We start from the raw sequence: 25278 nt of genomic DNA, 5'->3' as shown, positions 1-25278 counted from the left end.
CTGGCAAAGAGACAACTGGATGATGGCACAAGCACTACAAAAGAAATACGAGTCCTTGTTACCATCACACTTTGACCAGAAACCCAAACGTATTAGCAATCGCATTTGAAAGATCTGCAAACGTAGACAAACGTTAAAAAGTAATTCCATAAGCCAACCAGGCCCCGGTTGTTCAAAGAGCGGATAACGCTTTCCAACCAATACATTGTATCCGCGAGTTATTCACTGGATAAAGTTATCCGCTCTTTGAACAACTGGGGCAAGAACTTTGAGCAGAAACATGCAACCATTTCCAAGTGTTGGAAAATTTCTGATTGCTTGTAAAAGAAAAAAAAAGCACGTTTGCTACTGAGATGCAATCACCTCACTGACAAGAGAAACCCAAAAAACAATACTCATAATATCAGTTAACAAAACTATAGTTAAAAAATTGTCGTGGACTTTTAAATTTGAGTTAGAATTCTCCGTTGAAGGTCAACGTTTCTGCCTGTTAGGCCCTTATACGCCAACTCCCTCAACTTGAGTTAACGAACAGTAAGGGGGATGCTGATCTTGGACTCAAACGGATGAAACAGCAGCTGTTAAAGCAGACCTTACCTTCCATTCACATAACACCCCTAACATTTTAACGGCTAGGGAATGTCTCGAACTTAGCCAATCAACATGTACCTCTCTTTGTACTCTTGGGGGCAATTTAAGACATGATATAATTTATCAAGTGGTAGTAACCTGGATTTATTTATTTTATAACCACCTGAGTTTTTCAAAGATATACACTCCCATGAAACATGTTCCTTTTGAACAAGGATGCACGATTTCCTTACCATCCTGCTCTGACAGCTCGGCGACAGGGGTTCTGTCCCCTTCTACAGGCGTAGCTTCTCCTGCATCCACGAATATGTCCGATCCTGAACCCGTTCCGTCTTCACTCGGTCCGCGCTCTGACAGAGCTGGGGTACCTGTTCCTGAATGCACAGGAGAGGCAAGTGGAGTAAAAAATTCGCCTGTTGTCACGGAGGAATCTGGTGAGGCGGACCTTACGCTCAGGAGATGCTTCGGTGGGAAGGTGTCCTGTGCTGGACTGTGGTCATAATCCTCACTGCGTGTCTGACCCCACTCGTGAGCAACCTCGTGCCACGCGGTTTTAACCTCAACAATGGGTTCACTGTTCACTTGTTCGCTGTTGTCTCTGCTTTGCTCTCTTTCAATTTCCCAGTTGTTCACCTTTTCTTCAAAATCTTCAGCTTCTTCCTCGTTGTAACCATTAACATCAGCATCATCGCCATGCGCGTGATTGGGCCACTCAGATATGTGACGTTCGTTAATTTGTTCATCCATTTCCTTTTCTATCCCAGCTTTGTTGTCATCTTCATTTACCAAGTGATCAAAAACTGTGTCCTCTTCCAAAGCATCATTGCCCAAATCATGCACTGGTGAGCCTGCGTAATACCATACATTATTTAATTATATGTATTATTTACATGTAAATGGAGGGTTATACACTGAAAATGTTTTTAAAATTAGTGATCATGATTATCAAAAGGTATCAAAACGTGTTAAGGTTAAGCCAGTTAGACCTGTACATGTAGTTAGTGTGTTTCTTCTTTTATGTCTAAATACATTTAGCTTTTAACAATTATTATAATTATTAAAGCACATGCAAAACCTATTAAGAATCTCTGCTTAGACCTCAGAGACTTGGAATTATAATGCATGTAAATTTCGCCATGTCAGATTAACACATCAAGGCAACGCAGGTCCCAGCAATCACAGCAACAAAGTAATGCATCAGAAGTTTTAGGAATGTTACAAGTAATGAATGTTTGCGGATTGAAAGCAGCTGCAAAAGTACATATGAACAGTACAAGCCATTCCTCACGAGACTGCATGTGGATTGACAGTGCATGGGCTCCGTGATCTGTCTGTCTGTCACTGGAAGAACCTCACGAAATACAGTTGAAATCCTCTGTTCATTGTTACATCATTTTAACCATTTCAGCTCCAATATCAACGTGTATATTCTTCTCACTGTCCTCCATATATTTCTTATGCTAACAGTTGGGAGATTTTGTCTAAAAATCAAGGTATTTCATCTTGGCGACTATTTTATTCTCCCGACTTGAATGTTTAATCAAGCAGCAACTTAACATACATGTAACATGTACAAGGAAAAATTAGATGTTGGTCCCAGCTGGGGCTTAAAGGGGAAGTATCACGAGAATCTGATGTCATTTGAAAACCCAAAAACGTTTGTCTGTCAACAGAAACAAGAAAATAATTGTCTAGTGTTGTTATAAATTATCCCCCCAGTAAAACAAAACTGTCGATTAGTGCTTCTTGCCAGAGAGAGAGAGTAGGTCGAAATAGATTGAAACTTGAAAAATGTTAGGCTAATTTTTTTCAAGTTCTCGCATTTTTGTTTCCAAAATGCGCTAGAACAGATCAAGAGATGCTCCTTTCAAGAATTGAGTTGATTTGTTTAGAGAATATTTTGAGGTCTTACTTCACCATTCGTAAGAAAAGAGGTCAAAAACACCATGACACTTCCCCTTTAAAGGGTTAACTATCTTGATCAATGGTCTGTCTGAGGATTTCTCTTGGGCTTAGGCATGTTGTGTAATAAGTACCGAGAACTCAGACACGACTGGCATTTCATTTTGTGAAGACAAAAGACTCTTAATCATCAGGCAAACAGGCTATTGGCTAGAAATAAAATTGAAAATTTGGCATTGCAGAAGCCTGTGCCTGGTAAAAGTTTCAAAAAATTACGAGAAATTTCTCTAAACTTTTTCAAAAAGTGGGCACTGACAGGACACAAGAGAAATTTCTCTGAACTTTTTCAAAAACTGAGGATAGACAGGACACTTGGTCGCCTATCTGAATCTCAACTAATCTTTTCTGTACTCACAATAAATACATTTACATACATGTCCATGTGTTCATGATGCAAAAGTGGGTCTGATTTCAATGATTATTAGAGCAGCCAGGGTTTATTCTACAGCTGCTAAATTGCGGCATTACAAATTTGTTCAAAAGTAATTATCAAGCAGATAAAATGTACACCAAGGAATCAATAATGGTACACAACGTTTTTCAGGGTATTCTATCTTTCTTCATTGAGAGGAACAGGATCATACTTGGCATACATTGGCAGTTTTTTCACTTAAAGCCTAAAGCACATTACAAAAAGTTTGACATCTCAAAAATATAACAATTGTTATTTTTACACCACCAGAACATTAAACATAACTAAACATAATTATTATAAAAGAAAAAAACAACAAATGTTCAGCAACTTCAAAATTCATGCACATTCTGGCACCCAAGAAATCAAAGCAATGTCACACTGATTACAGTGAGAGGAAACTAGTGGGATCAGACAGTCGGGACTATCCAGCACACAATAATACATACTTGCCAACCTTACAAAGTCAAAAATACTATTTATAGAACTGCTGGTGAACCCCAACAGCTCTAACTAAAACAATATTTGTAAATTATATTACAAGTTACAAACCTTTTTACCAGTGTCACACAAATTGCAGTTTCATGTATTCTTTATAGAACAGATTTACTCATCAGATTCACAGATCAACTAATCATATCGGACTTACTTTATTTGACAGTAAAATGCAAGCAATCATTTGGAAAATTAAACCACACCTCTACTCAGCTGTTACACTTGATTGCTAGTTTAAGTCTGTGCGGTGATGTAAGGATCTTTCAATTAGAATTGTTTCATCTTTGTTTTAAGTACACATGTAGATTTTTTCACACAGCCCGCACTGAGGAAGATAATTTCATGTAATGATACAACTTCATGAATAAATAAAGATTATGATGACTTATATGCATAATAATACATTTTTTAAGGTGATCAACATTTATACACATGTGCACTGATGGCCAAAAAGAGTAAGTGAGGGAGGGTGGCTTATAAGTGACATTTTATGGTATTATCCTTATAAACATATAAATCACTAAATCAATAATAAAGACTATTAATTATTAATGATAACGGCACTTAATACCCTTTCAGTTGCTGTATGTACCTCTTGGTGTAGAGCTGTGCGATGAAGATGACCCTTTGTACTGCTCATCGCTGTGTTCCTCCTCGACTTTCCGTGGTATGGGGTTAGCCTTCGCATACTGCTTGTAGTTTTGATTGACCTCTGTGTTCCTCTTTTCATCTTCCCCTTCCTCTCCCTCATTCTCAGGTAGACGTGACATGTGTACTGGAATTGGTCTGTGAAGTTTGCCGCCATGATTATGCAGGCTCATCTGTGTGATCACAGGCGGTGAACCAGGCTCAGCATCTTTGACATCTTGTAAAAATAAATAAATAAATAAATAAATAAATAAATAAGAAAACTTATCCAACAACACAGGAAGCGGGGTGATACAGGTCAGATATCAAACTTTTAAGATCCCCCTCTCCCTAGGAATTTCCATTGACCTTCCATGGGGTGGGTAGGGATTTTTCCTGGAACTGCACAGTTATACATGTAATGACATCACTTACATTGTAAAAGCATTGTTATGGTATTAATCAACTAACACAGAATACACTGTACCAGCTACTGAGATATAAAAAAATTAATTACCTGTACAGTCACCCTATAACTTGACATGAATGCATACCTTTCTTGTGCAGGGATTGGGGCTTTGCTCTCCTGAAGGAAGCACGAACCAAAGCAGAACCATAAAGCTGTGGTCTTTCACCTTTCCTTCTCTCTTGCTCAAAAAACCAAGCTCCTGATTCAGCCCTCACTTCCCTGTAAAAGTATTTTGGACAGGATTTTAAGACACTTAGTGCTAGTAAACAAATCTTTTATGACAACAGTATATCGTCTACATGAAATAATTCAGGATGCAAAATGAATTGTAAGCTAAAACGTACAGCTGTATCCTTGTGGACAGGTAGTTGTTGTCCAAATATTGGAAACCAGCGGGTGCAATATCAGATCTTCAGACTAACTGGAGCCCGTTTGTAGCCTGGGGCAACCAAGAAAATGCTCTGGGTGCCTACATTTTTTGCAGCAGCACCTTACACTTTACATGTTGGGCTCCTATCTTCTTGGCTTCTGGCCTTGTGAGCTCCTTAAATTTTTTCTTAGACAACAGCCTTGTTTGATATAACAGTTATTATTAAAAACTGGATCATTGTATAATGCAACTCCAGGGTTTTGATTGGCTAATAGCAGCCATGGTATATGAGCCATTATGCCATGCACGAGAAATAGCGACCATAAATTGTTTTCTGGTTGCTCTTGAAAAGGACATCAGCAAGGCCTAGACCAATATTACTTGATTGTTTTTAATAAAACAATTATTCCACTCGCGCTTGTTGGATATGAGATGATTATAGCCAACTCAGTGCTACGCGCCTCGTTGGCTATCTATCATCTCATATCCAACTCGCGCTCGTGGAATAATTGCCACCCACTGGCATCCAAATTATAATCCAGACATAATCTCTATTAAATCTTTAATCTATAACTTCTGTAAAATCCATACTGCATTGACCAAAAAAGGCAAAAATCAGATGAATGCACTACAAACAGTACCGTATGGAACCAAATTATAGTTTGGAAAACACTTGCATTTTTCTGACAAAGCCAATTTCAGACCAAAATAAATAACTCATTTTCAACACACTTCAAGAACATTGTCTTTTACCATTTAAACTCACATAGATCTGCTACTCTTTTTACACGGGATGCGCTGAGGGGCATACCGTGTCTAAAAACGGGTTGATTTCTTTTTTTTTTTCCTTTGTAGTAGCCACAAATCTGCACATTAATTTATTCATTTAACTCTACCCCCTCCTAGTAGGGATGTATTGTTCTGATTGTCTTCAACAAAAGCAGGCCAATCAAAATCCATTCTTGTCGCTTATATTGCGAGGGAGGGGACCCACTCACCCCTTCCTGTGTGACGTCAATGCATCATTTGATTTATTCATTAAAACCGGATTAAATTTGTGGCGCCATATTGTTAACATGTTGTGGACTCAAGTGTGCCGTTTTCAAACGGAAATTTAACCATTTTGAAGCGGTAAATCGAAAGAATAACTTTTAAGAAGCACTCGACATTTAAAACAGTGGAAATTGGAGAGTTCCTGGTGAAGGAATCGTGCTTTGTTTGACAATCCCGAACCACAATGGGACACTGAAAAGAGGTCATTGAGAAGCCTACGTTATCGTAATGGAATTTCCGAAATTTCTGGTGGGACCCCAAGTAGCATAACACAAGGGAAACAACATAACGCGATCGATCTTCGTGACTCAAACTATTCCACTAGCAAGGATAGTTTTATCAATTGATGAAGCATACAGTTGGAATAAATGAATCAGCCACAGCATCTCGCGTAAATGCCAGTATAGGCATCTTGTTTTTTTTTAATTATGGCTGCTGCATGTTCTGATTCCACTAGTATGGGGTTGAAAATAACAGTAACATTGAGGTCAACTTGCCCACGACTCACCTTAATACATGCAAATTCAAATTTTCGTGACAAATTAAAACTCATTTCCTTTGTTTGAGCTGATACATAAAAATCAAGAACTGATAAATCTAAGATAATTGTTCCGACAATTTCTCGTGTGGGTTTCTTTCTTTCTTTTCTGCCCACTGTGACATGCTAGACCAGTGATTAATCACTCTAATTTAAATAAATTGAATAAAGACGTCAACCAATAATAATGATGTCAGCAAATGTCAGGGCAAGATTTCTGCATGCCCCCCATTATGAATAATTGTTGGGGTTTAAAATTTTTCAAACAAGTTTAATTTTTATTTTCCTTTGTGCAATATCATTACCATAATCCCAGACAAAAGGGAAATAAAAAATCAAACTGGTTTGAATATTTTCAAACCAAAAAACAATAATATTTCAACCACAACATACGCATTTTGCGACTCTAACTCTATGCTCACCATTTTTTGGAAAAGGGTTAGTATGACAGTGGTGTATGCACAACGGGGCTGTGTGGAAATTTTTCTAGAGTTAGCCCTGAAAAATGGCAAATATTTAAATTATGAACACCTATGTGAATATTAATTATTGACTAAAAAAGCATCTAAAGATAGATCCTTGTGTTGTGAATCTACCCACGCATTAATGCTTTCCACAAATTCTCACTTCGACAAATAACAGCTGACATCGTTCAAAAATTAAAATTTATCAATCGTTCCTATCAAACGGACACAATGGGCATTGTTTATTTTATCGTTTTGAGCGAACCAAGGCGCATAAACACGAAAAAGCTATTTATGTCTGGTGGAATATACTACCGAATTATGATTGCTTTAAAAAGGCGTTATGAGTCGCTTTACAAGGGTCGACCAATATCAAACACAAATTTTTCATATCGATTAAGCAAGAAATCAAAACAATTTAAATTTTAAAGCTTAAGAAGTTTTTCGTCGCCCTGCAAAGACTATACGTAAGCTTGCTCATATAACGTCTTACAAATAAAATTGAAGGTAACTGAATTACAAGCTTATTGATCGATTCCCCTGATAAGACTAATTATTAAATTAAAGAAAATTTCACCTGATTTTCGCGCACAAAACACAGAGCCAAGAAGAGTTTTTCACTTTTCGGCATTCCTTGCACACTCGAGCTTCACATTTAGGACACAGGGCTCCACTGTTGATAACAAATCCAAGAGGACACCGACATCTTGCACATATACGGGATGAATTGATTTCCTCCTCACTTGCTCCTTTCTTCTTTATCTCGTCTAGTTCATTCTTCAATGTGCTACAAGAAACAAGGTTTACAAGTAGCAGGAATTACTCAATTATGAATTTAACGCAGGCAATTCAATTGCGTGAATGTAAGCAAATTGTGTGTAAACTGCTCCGCGTGTACAGACCAACACAATACAATCATTGAACACAAATTTTACCTTATCCGTCGCTTCTCTTGCTTTCTCAGCTCCTCATCTTTGGAAAGCACTTGGAGAATAATATCCCTCTCCGACTCAGTCAGGTAATTCACGTCAATATAGATATCATCCGACATTTCCTAAACATCAAGAACTTGGCGAAAGGATGCGTCACGGAATTGTGAGAAATACGCCAAAAGTATTTGATCTTTGATTCATCGGACTGGCAAAAGGACAGTGTCCTTTCTTGTAACCAGAATTAAAATACAGGCAATACAAGAGTACCCAAACTTTGCGATATATTTACATATCCCGGGCAGAAGACAAAGGAAGTAATCTTATCGTGAAAACAACGAAAAGGCTAACGTACATGTACCATAGCACACCAACTTGCTGAATAAATTTTTAACTGAATAATTAATTTTCCACGCTATGCATAAATTATCGGGACCTTAGCGACAGAACAAATGAACATGGAAAAGGTATGAAAACAAAATAAAACAGCTATAAACTAAACTTGGAAACGAAATTGGTGCTTACGGTCCGAAATGTACGAGAAGAAAAGAAAAACATTATCAAACTGTTTTCGGTTATCAAAATGCAGCAAAACCTAGCCGTAGCTGTCAAAAGCGTTAAAAAAAATTCGCTCTGTAACAAAAAATCAATTAAAGTACCCTTTCCCCCAGGCCTGCCGTTCCCCCAAACTATAAAAATATTAAACAAAACTGGCAATGATATTAATTAGTAAACACCATAAACTTTGCATCGCAGTCTATTTTAGGGGGAGACCAGACTCGTCCCACCCCTCCCTAAAGTAACAATCATTTATGAAACGAAAGAAATCTGGGTCCAACACTCCCGGCTCCACCGCTCCAGTGAACTCGAGCTCGTGGCGTCTATAGTTCATTTTCTTTCACGTTTTTCTAGAAACGGTGTTAAAACATCATGCTTAAGACAGGATTTACATTATCAAGGGCCTCTTCCTCACTGAATAAGCAGGTTAGTTGTGTCTTTGATGCCTTAGATGGACTCTTTATGAATGCTCTATGAGCATTTATTAGGACTCGACGGAAGCCATTTTGGATATTTTGATTTACATATAGACTCATTATCGAACAGTTGTAAGCATTTGTAATTAAATATACGCATTTATTATTCTTCTTCTCGTCTCTTCACGAATGTAAAAGCTATTTATTGTGTTGTAACCTCTAAATTTGTCGGGGTTTTTTTTGGTTTAATTTCGAATCACTGAAGGTATCTGATAAGCTTATATTGTATAATTAAACTTAAATACAAGCTTAAGTTTTGAGATGGTAGAATCTTAAGAGCTGCGATCGCAAATTCACTGAAGATTTGTGGTATAAAGTAAGTGAATTTATTCCAGTTCCTAGGTGTTCTGGTGAGGGCAAGAGGACTTGCAAGCCAAGTGAACGAAGCAGAATTTGAATTATCAGTAAGTACACTGCCAGTTCAAAGAATAATTACTTTAGCTAATCACAACAAACATAAACAACTTCAGGAAACAATCAGACTTTGAAGCAATTACATCACTATTGAAAACACCTGCAGGCAAGTCACGATTGGCAATTACTATTTGGTTTTACTTCTCATTCATTGGTTGAGAAAGTGGCACGAAGGTTTACTACCCAAGCAGTCACCCCTGAGGCTGCATTTTAGTTAGGTTACGCCAGAGATCTTCAGCATACTGGCACAGGATCGTAGCCTTTGGTATAAAGTGGTGTAAGGCAGGGGTAATGCCTGGCTTTAGATTCCCTCATTACGCGTTGACGTTCCCAAAAAAATAACCTAGGCTTTTGAAAACTTCCACCATTCAGACAAACTGTTTTAATTGTCCAAAATATCCAGAATTTTGATCCCAGTGAAGGGACTAAAGTCGGCATTTTCCCAAGGCTGTCAATTCTCCCGGAGAATGCGGGAGTCTCCAGATTTTTAACCGTATCTGCTGGTCTCCATGTCTGTGATCTCCTGGATAATTGACCAAGTTTGCCATTTGTCGTATACTCGAATTTTTTACAAGAAAATCAGAGATGTTTAGCGATCTTTCTGGTGGTTTTATGTATATTCCCCCCCCCCCCCCCCCCCCGCCAATGAACCTGTGAATTTGGCCTTGATGCGATGCCTCTGTAAGGCGCTTTGTCATTGCTGGCCGGGGAAGTCATATTCTCCATATTTAAAGACGTGTGAGGTTGACAGCCCTATTTTCCTAGTGTAAGCGCTTTGGCAGCCATGAATTATTAACCAGTTTGAGGAAGGTTCTGTCTGAGCACTTCAATTTTGTCTGCATGTATTATATTTCCTTAATCCAGTTTACCCACTGGACTAATTTTCAACACCTTTTTGTTAGGATTGTCAGCTCCACCGATTTGATAGTGGACCTCCCAAGAAAGCCATTCTGACCAGGGATGATGGCCTCAAATACTACAGAGACATGCAGGTTATTCGTAGAATGGAAACTGCTGCAAGTACCTTGTATAAATCAAAGGTCATCCGAGGCTTCTGTCATCTATACTCTGGACAAGTGAGTTTGTCTTCAATCAGAAGTTTATAAATGTAATTTTTATCCATCTCTAACTCAAAGAATACTGTAAATGGGTATCCATTAGAGGGAAATAGGGAAATGACACAGGACACACCCAAAAGACAATAATTATTAGGCTTGCATTTCTTGTCTAATAATACAATTATTATTACTCCCCCTGGATGGGAAGCTACATGTTGTCATCACAGAGTCATCATCTCTAACATTTCTTCACAGCTTCTTGTTCCACTTGAGACTCAACTTAAGTATTACCACTTCTTAAATTCACTGGTCCTGAATATGAGACATCACTCTTCCTTTTAATCCCTTTTCAAAGCAATTTACCAGTTCTGAAAAGAGCAGCTGTGAATAAGTAATATTTACAGTTGTACTTTTGAGCACTAACTGTATTTTTACTTTTTAAAATTTTCCAGGAAGCCTGTGCCATTGGAATGCAGGCTGCTGTCACAATGGATGATAGCATTATAACTGCGTACCGCTGCCATGGCTGGAGTTACATAAGAGGAGTTTCAGCTGCTGAAATACTTTGTGAATTAGCAGGTACTGTAAGAAGCTTTTTCATTACTGAATATGGTAGTTAATGTTTAAGTCTCTTTAAATTCATCACTAATTGGTGTGCTTGAGGAAGGTGCCTTATGCCCCATTCACACCTAGGCTTAAACCAATTTTAAAGCTGTTTAGTTAACACACCTTAAAATTGTTTCCTTCATAAAAGCTGTTTTCCGACCTTTGTGGACCACAGATTTAGCAAAGTGAAAGCATAAGTTAAAGTTTACTTGAATCCTATGTCGAAGCCAATGGTTCAGCTTTCTGTTATCATAACCAATTTCCATTTTTTCTTTAAACCTGGTTTAATTAAACATGTTTTGCTGTTGTGAATGGGGCTTAAGATAAGGTTGGGCCAGGAGACACAAGCAACAAGCAGAGCACACAGGTTGTGAGTTGTGTGTGTGTTTTTTTTTTGTAACTAACGTTTTAGAAATTAATAAAGTTGAAATTGAAGTATCTATGGCAACCCTGAGAGCAGCAAGTAACAAGGCACTGTCACATCAATAGAATCAGTGAAGATACTTATCAATTCACATAGTATTACTTACCTTGACTAAGAGAAGGGGGAGGGAAGAGAGGGAGCAAAACCATGCCACAAGCAGATTTGACACCCAAAGAAACTACACATCCTCTACTGGCTGGAACACAAAACATGTAACAGATGAGATCCCAAATGTGCATGACTTCCCCAAATGCCACTAGCCAGCATTGGCTCAAGCCTAACTTAGCCTAAATAACATTTACCCACATTAATATGTACACTAGTCAGTTAAAAGGTGTAGGGGCTAGATTCGCAAATCCTTCCTAAAGCCGTTGTTACACGTTGAAACTTTTAGCTGAAACCTGTGTGCAACGGCACTGCGAAACAAGTTTCAGCAGGCATTGCGTCATGTAACATGGTCAGTTTCTTGAAACTTTTTTGAACTTTCGTTGCGAGACAACTTTCACGAAAAGTAGAACCGCTTTCTACTTCTGCAACGGCTCGCAACGGTTGCAGTGGTGAAAAAACAAGAGTTTCACTTCGTGGAACTGGTCTGGTTTGCCGTTGCACATAAGTTGCACATGTGTAATGGCAGCTTAAGTATCCTAGCTTAAGTATCCTAAGGTCCTCATCAAATGGCCCATGATAGTCGATGACACTTGATGATAGTCAAAACTATCATCAACTATTATTGACTATCAAGCGGGTGGTCAAACAGCTCCAAGAAACTTGTGCAGAGCCAATGAAAGTTTACTGTGAGCCCTGAATGTCAGACACCTGCCGAGTGTAAACATTGCAAACATGGTTTCGAGTTAAGTTACAAAACCTTGCATGGATGAATAGTTTATTTTTTGTGGCGAAAGAGCACAGCAGCCTGCTCCGTTTTCCTTCAGTTGTTGGAAGTTAACTAACGGAAAATGAATCTAGAGAGCGCTGGTGGAGAAAATAGCTGACCGTAAAACTATCATTGACTATCATTAAGAAATTGAACATGCTCAAAATGAATGATAGTTGATGATAGTTGATGATAGCGTATTATAGTTGGTGGTCAAACAAGCATGCAAGTGATTCTTAATCAATAGTCTATTGTTGGACAGCCTAACATAAGACTATTGTCAGGAAACAATAGCTAGGATACATCTGAACTAATAGGAGGGCCTTGTGAATGTAGCACCAGGCTTCTAATCTACATGTACTTACGGCAACTTTGAGCAGATTCTTTAAAAATGTTCTGGAATGTGAATACACAGAATACATGTAGACAGTATTCGACATGGTTTTTTGAGGGCTAGACAAACACGCTATATCTTTCCCCAGACAAGTGACTTTGCCTGGTGGACAAGTGTGTAACGAGTTTTCCTTGTCCCTTAATGTATTTCAGCTCAAAAATCAATTAGTTTGTATGTATTAAAGTTTACATGTGCATGTCATTAAATTTATTTATGTTCTGTCAAGGTCGTAAGACTGGTTGCTCCAAGGGTAAAGGAGGTTCCATGCACATGTATGGCCATGAATATTACGGTGGAAATGGAATTGTTGGAGCTCAGGTTGGTGATGCCATTCACATAGATCGCATTCAGTGATTCCAGAAAATATCCCTACCATAATGATACCAAATATTATTACCCTCACCCCTCCCCCCTCCCCCCTTACTTCTGGAAATTCCAAAATGCTCAAACGCAAATGCTTGATTCCAAAATCCCCTGCCATGTCTTCAGAATTTCATTGTCAACCAGAGTAATTTTTATCTTATTTCTTTATTAAAAGTTAGCTTGTTTTCATAATTATCCCTTTGAAGTCTGATTGGTAACACAGTGACTTACTGTATATCAATAAAAAGCAGATTTCCGTGAAAGGAAGGAGAGATACAACTTTGCAGGACTCCATGCTGTCAAGCAAAACAAGTTACTGTAACATTTTGGCTAACAAGGTTATATAATAATAAAAGCCAACAAATTAATTGTGCACTTTTGTCAGGCTGAGGTCATGTCTAAAAGTCAGCAAAACTTCCCCTTGGATTTTTTTTACAACATTTCATCCAAATTTAGTTTTTCCCAAATTTGACATGACTGCTACTAAATTTTTGTTAATGAGACAGTCTGATGAACTGTGCCTGATATCAAATTCATTGTCCTGACTGTCGTCTTGTAATCGCCTTGTCTGGTTGGATGTTTTGTCACAAATTTTCTCATATAAACACCGTATGTTGAATACCATCAAAGCTCTCGTAAGCAACTACCTCGGGAATTGGAAAACATGGTTGTAACTAGAGCTGGTCGCTTACGACAGTGCACTCTTGTAAGCGACCAAAAGCTGAAACAATAATAGCTGGTCAGTTACTAGAGCTTTTAGCATAAAGCTTTCTACCTGGGTCTCAGGGTAACACTGTTGATCCATCCATAAATCATCAGGAATTTTAGAGTAGAGATCTTTATCTACGAACATAAGCAGTGTTACATTATGTTACTGTAAATGTGACCACGAAGTGTAAACTTTTATTGAAGAGTTGCCGTAATACGTATCAGAATCTTTTAGTGGTCGCTTACAAGAGTTTAAAAACAAAGGAAAAGACCAGTCGGTAATTCCCAAAAGTGGTCATGGTTGCTTATGGAAGCGGTCACTTATGAGAGCTTTTGATTATATAGTTTAAGTCACAATTCAAACGGGGTTTCACAATGGTGGCCATAACTAGAGCTGGCCACTTACAAGAGTGATCCCAAGGAGAGCTTCCACTGTATTTGTTTTTGTTGTACAGAAGATTGTAACAAAAGAAGTTCTTTCCCCTGGAAATCCAGAACTGAAAGACCACCCCATGGCTCCAGAATTCCAAGCCTAAACTCCTCCCCAGGCCTTTGGAGTTCCAGTCCAAAGAACCCTACTCCCTTTCAGATTTCCACAATGCTGCCTGTGGTATGGTTCAGATATCTTCTGGAATCACCCATTCTAATGAAATCCTTGCTTAAATTTTCAAAACAGCAATTTCTCCAAACCTTTTAAATAAACTGGACACTTGTGATAAAGACCATCGGGAAACTCATTGTTACTATTTTACTCAGTGTTCCAGATAAGAAAGGAACCTCAGACCTGTCAAATGCCATTAAGACTGGCCATCTGGCCCAATAAAGTGATGACAAAGACAAATTTTTGAGTGTTTTGTGACATCTACAAGGTTGCCATTAACTTTTGAGGTAGGAAGGTTCTTAATGATGAATAGAAGGGCACTATTCATTAATTTTTCAAGCGTTTTAGACTGGCTTTAAATCTCTCCAAAGGCTGGTGGGTCCCCCGGCTTCTAAAAATCCCCCTGCATCTACAGGATCTTCAGATAATTTTTGTTTACCTCCTGTTGTTGATTCCTTTTTGGCCTGTCTCTTTTAGGTTCCACTAGGTGCGGGGATTGCCCTTGCTCACAAGTACCGAGGAAATGGGAACATATGTATAGCACTTTATGGTGATGGTGCTGCTAACCAGGGTCAGGTGAGAAGACCTCTTGTATAAAAAAATTTAAAAAAGTCCTTATTAATTTTTCTTTCCTGGGTTTGAGAGGTACATGTATAAAAACATAAAATTTCACTTCTGGAAACCTGCTCAAAACGGAAGAATGGGGACATAAGGGCTATGACGTCAATACGGGATTTGCTTGTTTTGTAGTTTCTCTGTTCCTCAGTTCTTCTGTTTTTCTGCATGTGAATGAAAGTATGACTGGGAATGTTGAATGCTCACAATGAAACAACTGAGGAATAGAGGAATCAGGACTGTATTGACGTCACAGCTATACTATTCCCAATCTCCCATCTTGTGTGGTATTGTATCCCATCAGGAGAAAAATGCCACGTTTTAAACACCTCAAATTCGGGGAAGAAAAATTGATAGGGATTTCTTTTATAATTTTCATATGAGCACAACATGAAAATTTGATCAAGCAAATAAAAAAAATTCTGTCACATACACTTTAAACCACATCATGTATTAATTCCCTGTCTTAGCTGAGCACTGGAACCTTTTTATTTTCAAAGGTGTTTGAAACCTACAACATGGCTAAACTGTGGGACCTGCCATGCATCTTTGTGTGTGAGAACAATGGGTATGGAATGGGCACGTCTGTGGAGCGAGCGGCAGCCACCACTGAATACTACACCAGAGGAGATTACATCCCTGGCATCAGAGTAAGTTTGTATAGTTTTCATCAACTTTTTCTCCCAAGAATGAACAAACATTCCAATTTTCAGTTTTTTCTTTCAAAATACTGGGAAAAAAACCAGGAAACTACATGTAAATTTCAGCATTTGGTTCTGTCATCTGAGTTGATAATAAACTTTAACGTAATTTGGTGAAATTACATCAGCAGAGGGCTAGTGTTCTGGAATCTCTTTAGAGCAGCAAAATAACCTTATCAACTGAGCTGATTAACAGAATATTTGTTTCCATTCCCCCACTGGTGCAGTGCCACAAATTCTTTAGAAACAAACCTCCTCATCTAAATTTCAAGTGTGTGAGTAGCTACATGTACATGTAGTTGTAACTTTCAGGGCCCAGTTGTTCAAAGCCCGATTAAGCTTATCCTGGGTTAACGTAAACTTTGATTCGAGTTAAATTACTTATCAATAAAGATTCTTCCAAACGATTTTTATCCTTCAGTATTGACTTAGACTTTTTTTACCTTTAGCTTGAAATTAGCCTTTAACCCTCTCACTCCCAAGAGTGCCATATGGCACAAAAAGTCATTACGTGCCCAATATTGGGTCAATTTGTATCAAATTTGGACACCAAACAGATCTTGGAGAGATCTGCACAATGGAAGCATAAAATCTTACCCCTCTTTTAAATAAGACATGATTAACCACCCCTCCATTTTTTGTAACTTTTTCCTCTTACACTTTTAAGAGCAAGTCACCATTTGACAAGAAACTATGTGCTGAGATCTGCAAATTAAGCTATAGTTTAGGGGTATACCCAGTGTATACGAGGAAGTGAGATGTATTTTAAGCTCTATATTTTCTCGTTTTAAACACTTTTCATTCTCTTCTGTTACTTCCTTTGTCTTAACTGGAATGATTTCTACAATGCCCCAGATAAAGCCTTTTAATTTGTGTATTACAGTTGGTGTAGGGGTTCACAGTTGCCGTTTTACAAAAATACGACATTTTCCATGGGAGTGAAAGGGTTAAAACCATTTTTAATGAGTGTCCTGAAAACCTTGGTTAACTTTTAATCGTGGATTAGTGTTCATCAGCTTTAGAACAACTGGGCCCTGATGTATGTTCACCACTTTGTCTCTTTGGCTGGGTTACCTACATACTTGGACAACAAATGAAGGGGTGCCTGGAAAAAAGCCCTTAGTGACTTCTGATCAGTTGCTAGATTCTCCTTCCAATTTTCCTTGTTTTCGCTTGTGGAACAAAAGGAGAATTTAATCTTACATCAAAAGTCACTTAGGGCCTTATTCCACGCATCCCTTCAAATAGCGTAGGTACATGTACACACTTGTGACAACATATTAAGCATTTGTACATACCTGTGGCAACAATACCAAGGATTGCAGGGTTCCAGGCAGGAAATAGAACCACTAACATACCATTATGTCTTCTGAGTTCTTTGATGTTATTATATGTACACGTTTTGTTGACACATTTCTGCAATGAGCTTCGTGACTTTTAGGAAAAGATGCTGTATGCTTATGCATAAATGTGGACTAAATGTTTGATTTAATTCTCCCCTGTACGGTCTTTTCTAATACAGTCAACTCCCGTTATTACGGACACCCTCAGGACCGTGAGTTAGTGTCCTAATAGCGAGAGTCCATAGTAGCAGGAATTTATTTCAATCAAACGTCTCTAATTTATTTTTGTTGCGGATTTAGCTACTGTCCGTATTATCAAGGTGTCCATAATAGTGGGGTGTCCGCAAGGTGAGAGTTGACTGTGCATGTCAGTACTCCTTTATACTTACATGTATGTACTCTGTATGTTGTGGATAGGTTGATGGTATGGATATTTTAACTGTGAGGGAAGCAACTAAATTTGCTGCAGATTATGCAAGATCAGGAAAGGTAACTCACGAAATGCTTCTGCAACTTTTTCTTGTAGCAGCTTTGTTTTTTAACCCTTTAAGGTGGCCGAACACAGTTTTCTAGTATACAGGTGTTGGTAAACATTATTTGTAAACTACGTACTTCCGAGAACCCGAAATTAGCATGGTGGAAGATTAACAAAGAAGGAATAAATTTTGATACTTCTTGTTGAGCAAGGTGCCGTTGCCATGGCAACGCAGCAAGCTATTAACCGTCCACAAATAATGGTTTTCCTTAATTTTTCGAAAATGCACTCGTTAGATTTTTTTAATTTTTTGTATCCAGAAAAACACAAAATACTGACATAGTGACGCTGCTTAGATGTAATTTTAACGGAGAGATCTCCTGTAAATGTTGGTTTTGCACTTTAATGTTTTTTGAAGTAACCCTCTGTTAGATTTTGTTTTTGGTTTGTAGGCGAGTTATGCTTTTAGAAAACTACTGTTTTGTCAAATAAATGAAGAAGGATTCACAAACGAGAAACTGAGTTATTTTAAGAGCAAAACTTACCTTTGTGATTCATTTGGTATAAAATCGAGGGATTGATAGTACTGATTTGCTTACCACAACCCTAGCGCGCGCTTCATAGCATCACTAACAGAATCTGTAAAGCGTACGCAAACTGTGTTCGGCCACCTTAAGCCCTAACAGTGATCAGCATCAAATTTCTCCTTGTAATATCGATGCTTGTTCAATGACTGAGGTCATGAGAATTAAGGATATGACCACCCAAGGTGAATGTTCGTGATATTTTAATAGCTTCTCCCCAGTACTTTTATAAGAAAAGTATGGGGACAAGACAGGAGAATTTGTTCTGTGATATTGGGGTTAAGGGTTAATTTTGCTATGATGAACAATAGTCCATAAGGCAGAACAAAGTCATTTACATATATTGAAACACGGCAATCAATAGCGTCCTTGAGATCAGTATGAGTTTGAGATTAAGTGCGAGTACGACTTTCAAATTTCAAATCAGTCACATCCCCAGAACTCTCGCTCGTTCCCGTTGTTTACCAACAGATAAGGAGACCCTCGAAACAAGATTGGTGTGACAAGCGGTTACCTAAACCACGCAAACTAGATTTGAAAAGTCGTGCTCGTACGCAATCTCGTACTCGTAGTCAAATGAAATCTGAAGGTTCCTATTGGTTCACGGCGCCATACTGCAACTTCATCTCCACGTACCGATAAGCTGTGAATGTGCCCATCTCGTGAAGTACAGTATTCCAATGTCAGTGATCTCTCCAACTACGCTTTCTGGGAGTTTACCGTATTCCAGACATGATTAACGTTTGGGATTAAGCTCCTGCCAGTTGAATAAGTTCTTGAAACTGGTTCAGCGAGAGCATAGCTATGGATCATTTACCTGATGGCTTAGTGGGGAGAGGGGGGGGGGGGGGGGCAACATCTTCAGATCAGGTACACAAAGGCTAGTATGTATCTTGTAAAGGACAGGTGTAGCAGCTAATATACATCTATGGTTTATTGTCTATCACAAAATGTGCAAATTGCGTATAGCCACCTTGACGTGGGCAACAATGTTTGTAAGAGGAATTCACTGTAGATTTTTCTGTAGGGTCCAATTGTGATGGAGATGGCTACTTATCGTTACTATGGACACAGCATGAGTGATCCTGGGACAAGGTATATATAATAACTTATTGCACTCAGTTAGCTTCAAGAACCGCTTACTGGAAGCGTTTGTTCACTGAGTAGAATGAGAGGTGGTTTATTTACCCTCGCACCTGACTGGAGCTGATTAGGTCCCTAGCAAAGTAAAACACTAATATGCCTAGAAATAAACAATTCAATTAACAAATATGAAGTGAAATTGCCAAATCAATTCCATAATTAAAACAACAGTTTGTTGCACAGGGCGTTACGAAAGGCTGTAACGAGATGAGATCAATGTGGTTCTAGAACAAAAGAAAATTAAGTGATGACTAAATGAATCACGCAAAGAAAAATAAAAGTGCATGTAAACGGCACAGAGCAAACAGTAAAGATCCACAAAAATAAGCTAAACGAGGGGCTCACGTGTACTGTGATGCAATACCCAACAATGACCCTGCAAACCCAACAGGGCCACCCCACCGGTCACGTACTCTGCGGAGGGATGAGCTGAAATTAGACAATGGCATCAGTGAGATCCACATCACCGTTGATCTTGGTTCACTAACACATGATAATTTCTAGGTAATGTTCAATTGTTATGCAGTATTTCTTTATAACTTTACAAAGCCATGCAATACAATTTAGTTACCATACTCGTATTTTCTTCCGGTAGCTACCGGTCACGTGACGAGGTTCAATCAGTGCGTAAAACGCGTGATCCCATCCTTAATTTACGAGAGAAACTGCTGGACTCAGGGCTTGCGGACACTGATGATATAAAGGTACCAAAATCGTGCTGTTTTACACTTTGAAAATAACTTTGTTCTTTGGAATCTCTGTTTATATTTTCATAAAAAAGATGCAAAAAAGGAGATGTCTCAAGGCTGTTGCCCCTTCTCCAGTGGTTGAATGCAAGTAACGAAAAGGCGCGGATGATAGCTATTACGGTGAAACAAAACCAAACATGTGAAGTAGCTTTTGCTCGCTCACACTGAGGGTTTGAAATTAAAGTACTGAGAATCACTTTTAAAGCCCCACCCCTCCGTGTGCAGTGTTTGATGTCGGAATATCAATTTAGGGTCCTCACTGACGACTGATTTTTGCACTATTTTTGACCGTGCGGGTAAAGCTGATCTACTGAGCAAGGGCGTTTGGAAATTATTCTAAAAGAAAATTCGGGGTAATCCTAGAGACAAGTAAGCAACAATAATTCGAAAAAGCTCTAAAACACAGATAACGATGCAATATATGTCATTTTTTCTCGAAATTAAAAAAAATGAGTGCTTTTCGCATAATCACAAACCGCGTAAAAATACATGTGTTTTAGGAGGGATCATCCTTGGGAACTAAAAGCCGAGTTTCTCTTTCTCGTGCAGAACGCATGCGCAGTAGCAAGAGGACTGTCAGGGCGCAAGTTGCTTGTTTTGTTTAGAGAATTTTGGAGGCTTTAACCACTTGAGAAGAGCCAGCAACTCCGAAACGTTTGTTTTTTTTCATAGTTATTTATCTTTCAAAATGGCGGTCCATAACAGCCAACTGTGGCTGTCGTTTTCTCCTCATTGAGTAAACAGAAAGTCCTCATCTTTCGGAGTTAAGCTTAATAGTACAAAATCTCTCCATTGATGAAGTTTTGGAGCAAAGGCAAATTTATTTATTTATTTATTTATTTATTTATTTATTTATTTATTTATTTATTTATTTATTTATTTATACAGGAGCATCTGATTTAGCTAATAAGAAGCTAGGTTAAACAGAGTCCTGATTAAATAATAAATAGACTCTAGAGTAAAATCCAATACAACAGATCACACTACAACAGTACTATTAAATAGATCATACAATAGGTCACAGAAGCTAAGTTTACTGGCGCTTGAAAAATTGCTTCGCAAGTGACTTAAAGTTAAACCTAAACTCGAGTCTACGACCGTAAGTCAACTGCTGGCTTTAAATTTACGTTGCTGTCTCTCTTCCAGCGTATTGAGAAAGAAGCGAAAGATGAGGTCGAGGAAGCTGTACAGGCTGCCCAAGCGGATCCCGTCCCACCCCTAGAGGATCTTTACTTGGATGTGTATGCGGATGATAACATGGAAGGTCATGAGATACGGGGCTGTGACAACTGGTCTAGACACGCTACGAACTAAATACCGGATTTATTTACCTATACGAACGAAGATATAGTATTTGAACATATGGTAGCTGCTTTTCAGTCGCTGTCGTCATTTTATAAACTGCGTGATTTTATTGTATGGTCGTGATTTCACTGAATGGGTAAAACAGACTCACAATTTAGACTTGCAATATTAAAGTGCGGGTTACCGTACTAGCGGTGTAAATACAGGGCTCAGAATACTCAGTACATTGCCCAAGAGCCGCAAAATCAGGCGAAAATTAAGAAATGGTAAGCAAAAATCATCGGTAACCACCAAACTATAAATGTATGTGAAATTTGACAGGTTTTGATTTCTTGTTCTGTTTCTTTGTCATCCGGCCGCACCGGGAAAAGGACACAGTCTTGGGCAGTTTTTTAGGGTCAGGTCATAATTTTATCTATTCTTTGATTTGTTTGTTTTCATTTCTTAGAATGAATATTCAAAAAAAGTGAGAGAAGGCCAATAATGGTTTGAATGTAATGGTCTAATTGAAATCCTCAGACTGATGAAAAGGAAGGTGCAACTTTATTTGGCTATTCAGTACAAGTAGGATGTTCAAATGGCAAGTTGTCATATGCTCTTGCTGAATGGAGTAGCAGCGTAATACACGAGTTTAAAACTGTGTGATGTGGTCAGTCGTCTGTAATGTCTTTAGTGGATGATAAAAATGAAATAAACCAGCATATTTTATATTGATATCTATATCTTTTTGCGGTGCGTGTGTGCTATTTTGTGGCAACGACGACGGCGACGGCAACGGGAACATCAAAAAAGCAATAGGCTTAATAACCAAAACAACAACTCTGCACGTGCATTACACTTTTTGAAACATTTCTTTGCCGTCACTGCACGACCAGGACGTGAAATTTCCCGATGGGACGTTTTATGGAGGACGTAAACACACGACGACGAATTTTTCTTACTCTTTCTAAACTTGGGTGCGGAAATTTCACCTACATTTGATATTTATAACGAATTGGAATAGTCGCGAGAATATATTTCAAAAAACGCGAATTCATTTTAATAGTGACGTTTTCGCTGCCGTCGTCGTTGCTAAAACTCTCTAATTTCTCTGAGGCGCATCGCGCGCCGGGTCACGTGCTAACGTTTCTCTTCCCAGGCCCCTTTCTCTTTTGCGCACAGTTTTTCAGTCGGCTTACGTAAACTGATCGAGAAGTGGCGAGCAGGACGAAGAAAATTGCGATGACAGTGAATAATAAAGGTTGTGGGTTAGAAAAAATTAGATGAGATCGTGTCCTCGAGTTTATTCAGTTATTCGCTCACATCGCAATTTTCTTCGCGCGGAAACCATATCAAGAAATGCCTAGTTTGGCCAGTAACACGCTTCTGCGGCTGGCTCAAATTGACTGATCATGTGATAATCACGTGGAGGCTGCGATTTTGTTATAATTTGTGGTACAACGAATGGTTTTCAGCTTCGCAAGTGTTATCACGCAAAGCACAAACTTACAACCGATGGCATAATCGCAAAGCCCTGATCTCGAAAAAAGAGATGGAAATGTCAAGTTTCTTGAACAAGCGAAACCACATAAAAGCACAGTTCAATCTAGCTCTTCATCTACGGACAAAAGTAGAACCACTGCACTCTTTACAGCATAACAGCCAACACAAGAGCGTTATGGAAGGCGGAATGGTGCAAAATTCAAGGAATCAAAATCGCTTCCAACATCAACAACCAATCTGCAGTTCAACATTTTCTTTCTAGATCAACAATAAAATCCGTCCAACTTCAACGGCAAATACAATAACCAACAACGAAAGTAAGTCAACACCAACAACAATTCCTCTCGTCTTCAACAACGAATCACCTTCAAAACCAACATCGAACTTCAACAACACAAAATTCGTTCAACAATTTGGGGACGAGCGACTGGCTATGGTCGGGGGAGGTTGGGACCGACAAAATCCATCGCTGGGAAATAGAAGATGGCGGTCGGTGGAGCTGCTAGCCATAGTATCGGATGCATACATGCCAACCCACGGAGTTCAAAAATCGGGAGACGTCCAGAATTCTTCAGGGGCAGCCAGCAGAACCGTGTCAGCAACAGCGAAGAGCCTCAGAGGGCTGTGGAATTAAGGCTATATTTAGGCCTTCAGTTGGGGGGGGGGGGGGGGGTGACTTCACCGTTCTAACGTACTTTCAACATTTCTTTACGGTTCAACGAAAACAAAAACGCCGTAATCAGCGTTCAATCTTTCACTAAGTATTCAGTATTTACAGTCGACGTAAAAAGCGGGAGATTTATGTACCAAAGCGGGAGAGCGGGAGATGAGGCAAAAAAGCGTAAGTCTCCCGCCAAAAGCGGGAGAGTTGGCATCACTGCGGATGGGACTTGTTTTTTATAGATTTGGAACAGCTAGTCTTAGATTATGAGCAATTGAAGGCGTCAAACTTTACTACAAACTATTCCTTAGACGAAACTCTTCTGGAAAGGTTTGAAAATGCTGTCCAAGCTTTACGAAACGTGCTTCCTCATGTCCATCATTCACATTCAGTTGCTGCTATATTGTCAGAGATTGCACACAATCTCAAGCTAATGTACTGGGACTGTATTCGTCATGGTGATTTTCCTTGTCGCTTGAGATGCTCTCAAGTAGCAGTTTTATCATTTAATTTACCAGAAAGTGTTAAAACCGGGCATCCAGGAAGACCCAAGTTTGATATACATGAGGAAACTCTATCATTGCATGTATTACAGCAGTTGACATGGTCTGTGTACTTAACTCGTAATGTAGCTTTGAACATTTAGTAATCTTCTGGCATTTCCTCATTTTAAAAAAAATGCTCTTGAGGATGTATTCTGCGTAATAACTGTTGAACTTTTGCTAATCATTCTTTACACGTTAAATAGAATGACTGCAGTATATGCAAGAATCCCCAAGTAAAGTTCTTTTCAGCATTCACATTTCAAGTAACCCTTTGACATATCCATTTTCAGGGTCATGGTGGACCTTCCCCCGAAAGGGGTACACCAGGTTTGAAACCACAGGAGGTGTGATACATTGGGGGATTTGGAATCTGCCATGTTTTTTAAGGGTGTGGGGTAGGAAATTTTTGCTGTGAATTCTCTGGAGTAGTTATATTTTACAACGAAATTTGTTTTTTTATTGAAAACAATGGAGAATTGGCAGTAAACGAGTGCTTCAATACGTAAAGAAATAGATATTTGACAGGAGCATTGTGTAAGAAAAGAGGCATTTATTATAATAACTATTATTTTCTGATTTATTTGCATCGCACTGTTTGCAATCACTGATGACTCAATGACCACTCAAACATATAGGCTACACAAAAGTCCAGGGGAAAGTTCGACAGTAAAAATATCCCTGCCGCTTTCCACTTGAATTCTCTTTTGCACAAGGAACACTTAATACCTTTCACTTGGGTCATCTTTGTTTCCCCCTTAATCTACCATTGACTTTTTGCAGATCCAATTTTGATTCTGATATTTTTTTTTCATCTAAATCTTTTGGTAACGAGATTTTTCAAGTTTTCCTTCAAGCCTGGGGGAGTTTGGGGGATTATAATTTATTTACCACAAATTTGCACCTCCCAATCATTTTGGAGTGCAACCATGGGGACCTTCCCCTGTAATTCAATAGTTGAAATTAAAATCAGAGCAACATTTATTTAACAAGACAAAGGTTGAAATTTTAAACTAAGAAACAGAATAAGATACATTCGAAGATACATTTGCTAAATTGACATTATGAAAATTGTAAGTTCTTGGAGGGTACACAAATACAATAGGTTTAAGGAATGTAAAATGTGGGATTTTACTTAATTCCTACTCCACTTTACAACATATAAGCCTCTGGTGAGACAAGATTCAGGATGTTAAAATCCAACTTTAGATATTCAGGAATTCTTAGCTATTTTAGAATTCAGGAGTCCAAGAAAAACTTAAGTGGGAATCAGAGTTTGTGGGCATTTTGTG

At 38.6% G+C, this 25278-nt stretch overlaps 2 protein-coding genes across 4 annotated transcripts in view; one reads left to right on the top strand and one right to left on the bottom strand.

Moving 5' to 3' along the window:
* LOC146458887 (uncharacterized) overlaps nucleotides 1-8305 on the bottom strand; it is a 50250-nt gene extending 41945 nt beyond the window's left edge. Inside the window, exons 1-5 of one of the 2 annotated variants that reach the window (XM_085090196.1) lie at nucleotides 7917-8304; nucleotides 7559-7768; nucleotides 4642-4775; nucleotides 4053-4325; nucleotides 825-1439 (exon numbers count right to left, since the gene is read on the bottom strand). In XM_085090196.1, the coding sequence (XP_084946322.1) occupies nucleotides 825-1439; nucleotides 4053-4325; nucleotides 4642-4775; nucleotides 7559-7768; nucleotides 7917-8032 (1348 nt within the window). In that variant the 5' untranslated portion in view covers nucleotides 8033-8304. Of the gene's footprint in view, nucleotides 1-824; nucleotides 1440-4052; nucleotides 4326-4641; nucleotides 4776-7558; nucleotides 7769-7916 lie in introns of both variants that reach the window. The other variant, XM_085090197.1, reaches the window with a different exon arrangement.
* A 427-nt stretch (nucleotides 8306-8732) lies between these two features.
* Nucleotides 8733-22015, top strand: LOC146458886 (pyruvate dehydrogenase E1 component subunit alpha, mitochondrial-like). 2 transcript variants are annotated; one of them, XM_085090212.1, is made up of 11 exons: nucleotides 8737-8894; nucleotides 9280-9348; nucleotides 10261-10434; nucleotides 10869-10995; nucleotides 12941-13032; nucleotides 14864-14962; nucleotides 15502-15651; nucleotides 17463-17534; nucleotides 19132-19199; nucleotides 19843-19951; nucleotides 21143-22015. In XM_085090212.1, exons 1-11 carry the CDS (start codon nucleotides 8841-8843, stop codon nucleotides 21308-21310), a joined length of 1182 nt encoding a protein of 393 aa, XP_084946338.1. In that variant the 5' UTR covers nucleotides 8737-8840; the 3' UTR covers nucleotides 21311-22015. The 2 variants fall into 2 exon arrangements, with proteins under 2 accessions (XP_084946339.1, XP_084946338.1); XM_085090213.1 differs by lacking the exons at nucleotides 19132-19199; nucleotides 19843-19951; nucleotides 21143-22015 and adding an exon at nucleotides 18198-18338 and having other exon boundaries at nucleotides 8733-8894; nucleotides 17463-17596.
* The last annotated feature ends 3263 nt before the right edge of the window (nucleotides 22016-25278 follow it).

The sequence above is a fragment of the Pavona decussata genome, unplaced genomic scaffold (genome assembly GCF_977016875.1).
Source record: "Pavona decussata unplaced genomic scaffold, jaPavDecu1.1 SCAFFOLD_226, whole genome shotgun sequence".
Taxonomy (NCBI): Eukaryota; Metazoa; Cnidaria; class Anthozoa; order Scleractinia; family Agariciidae; genus Pavona; species Pavona decussata.
Note: the sequence above shows the minus strand (reverse complement) of the source record. Positions and strands in the feature narration are given on the sequence as shown.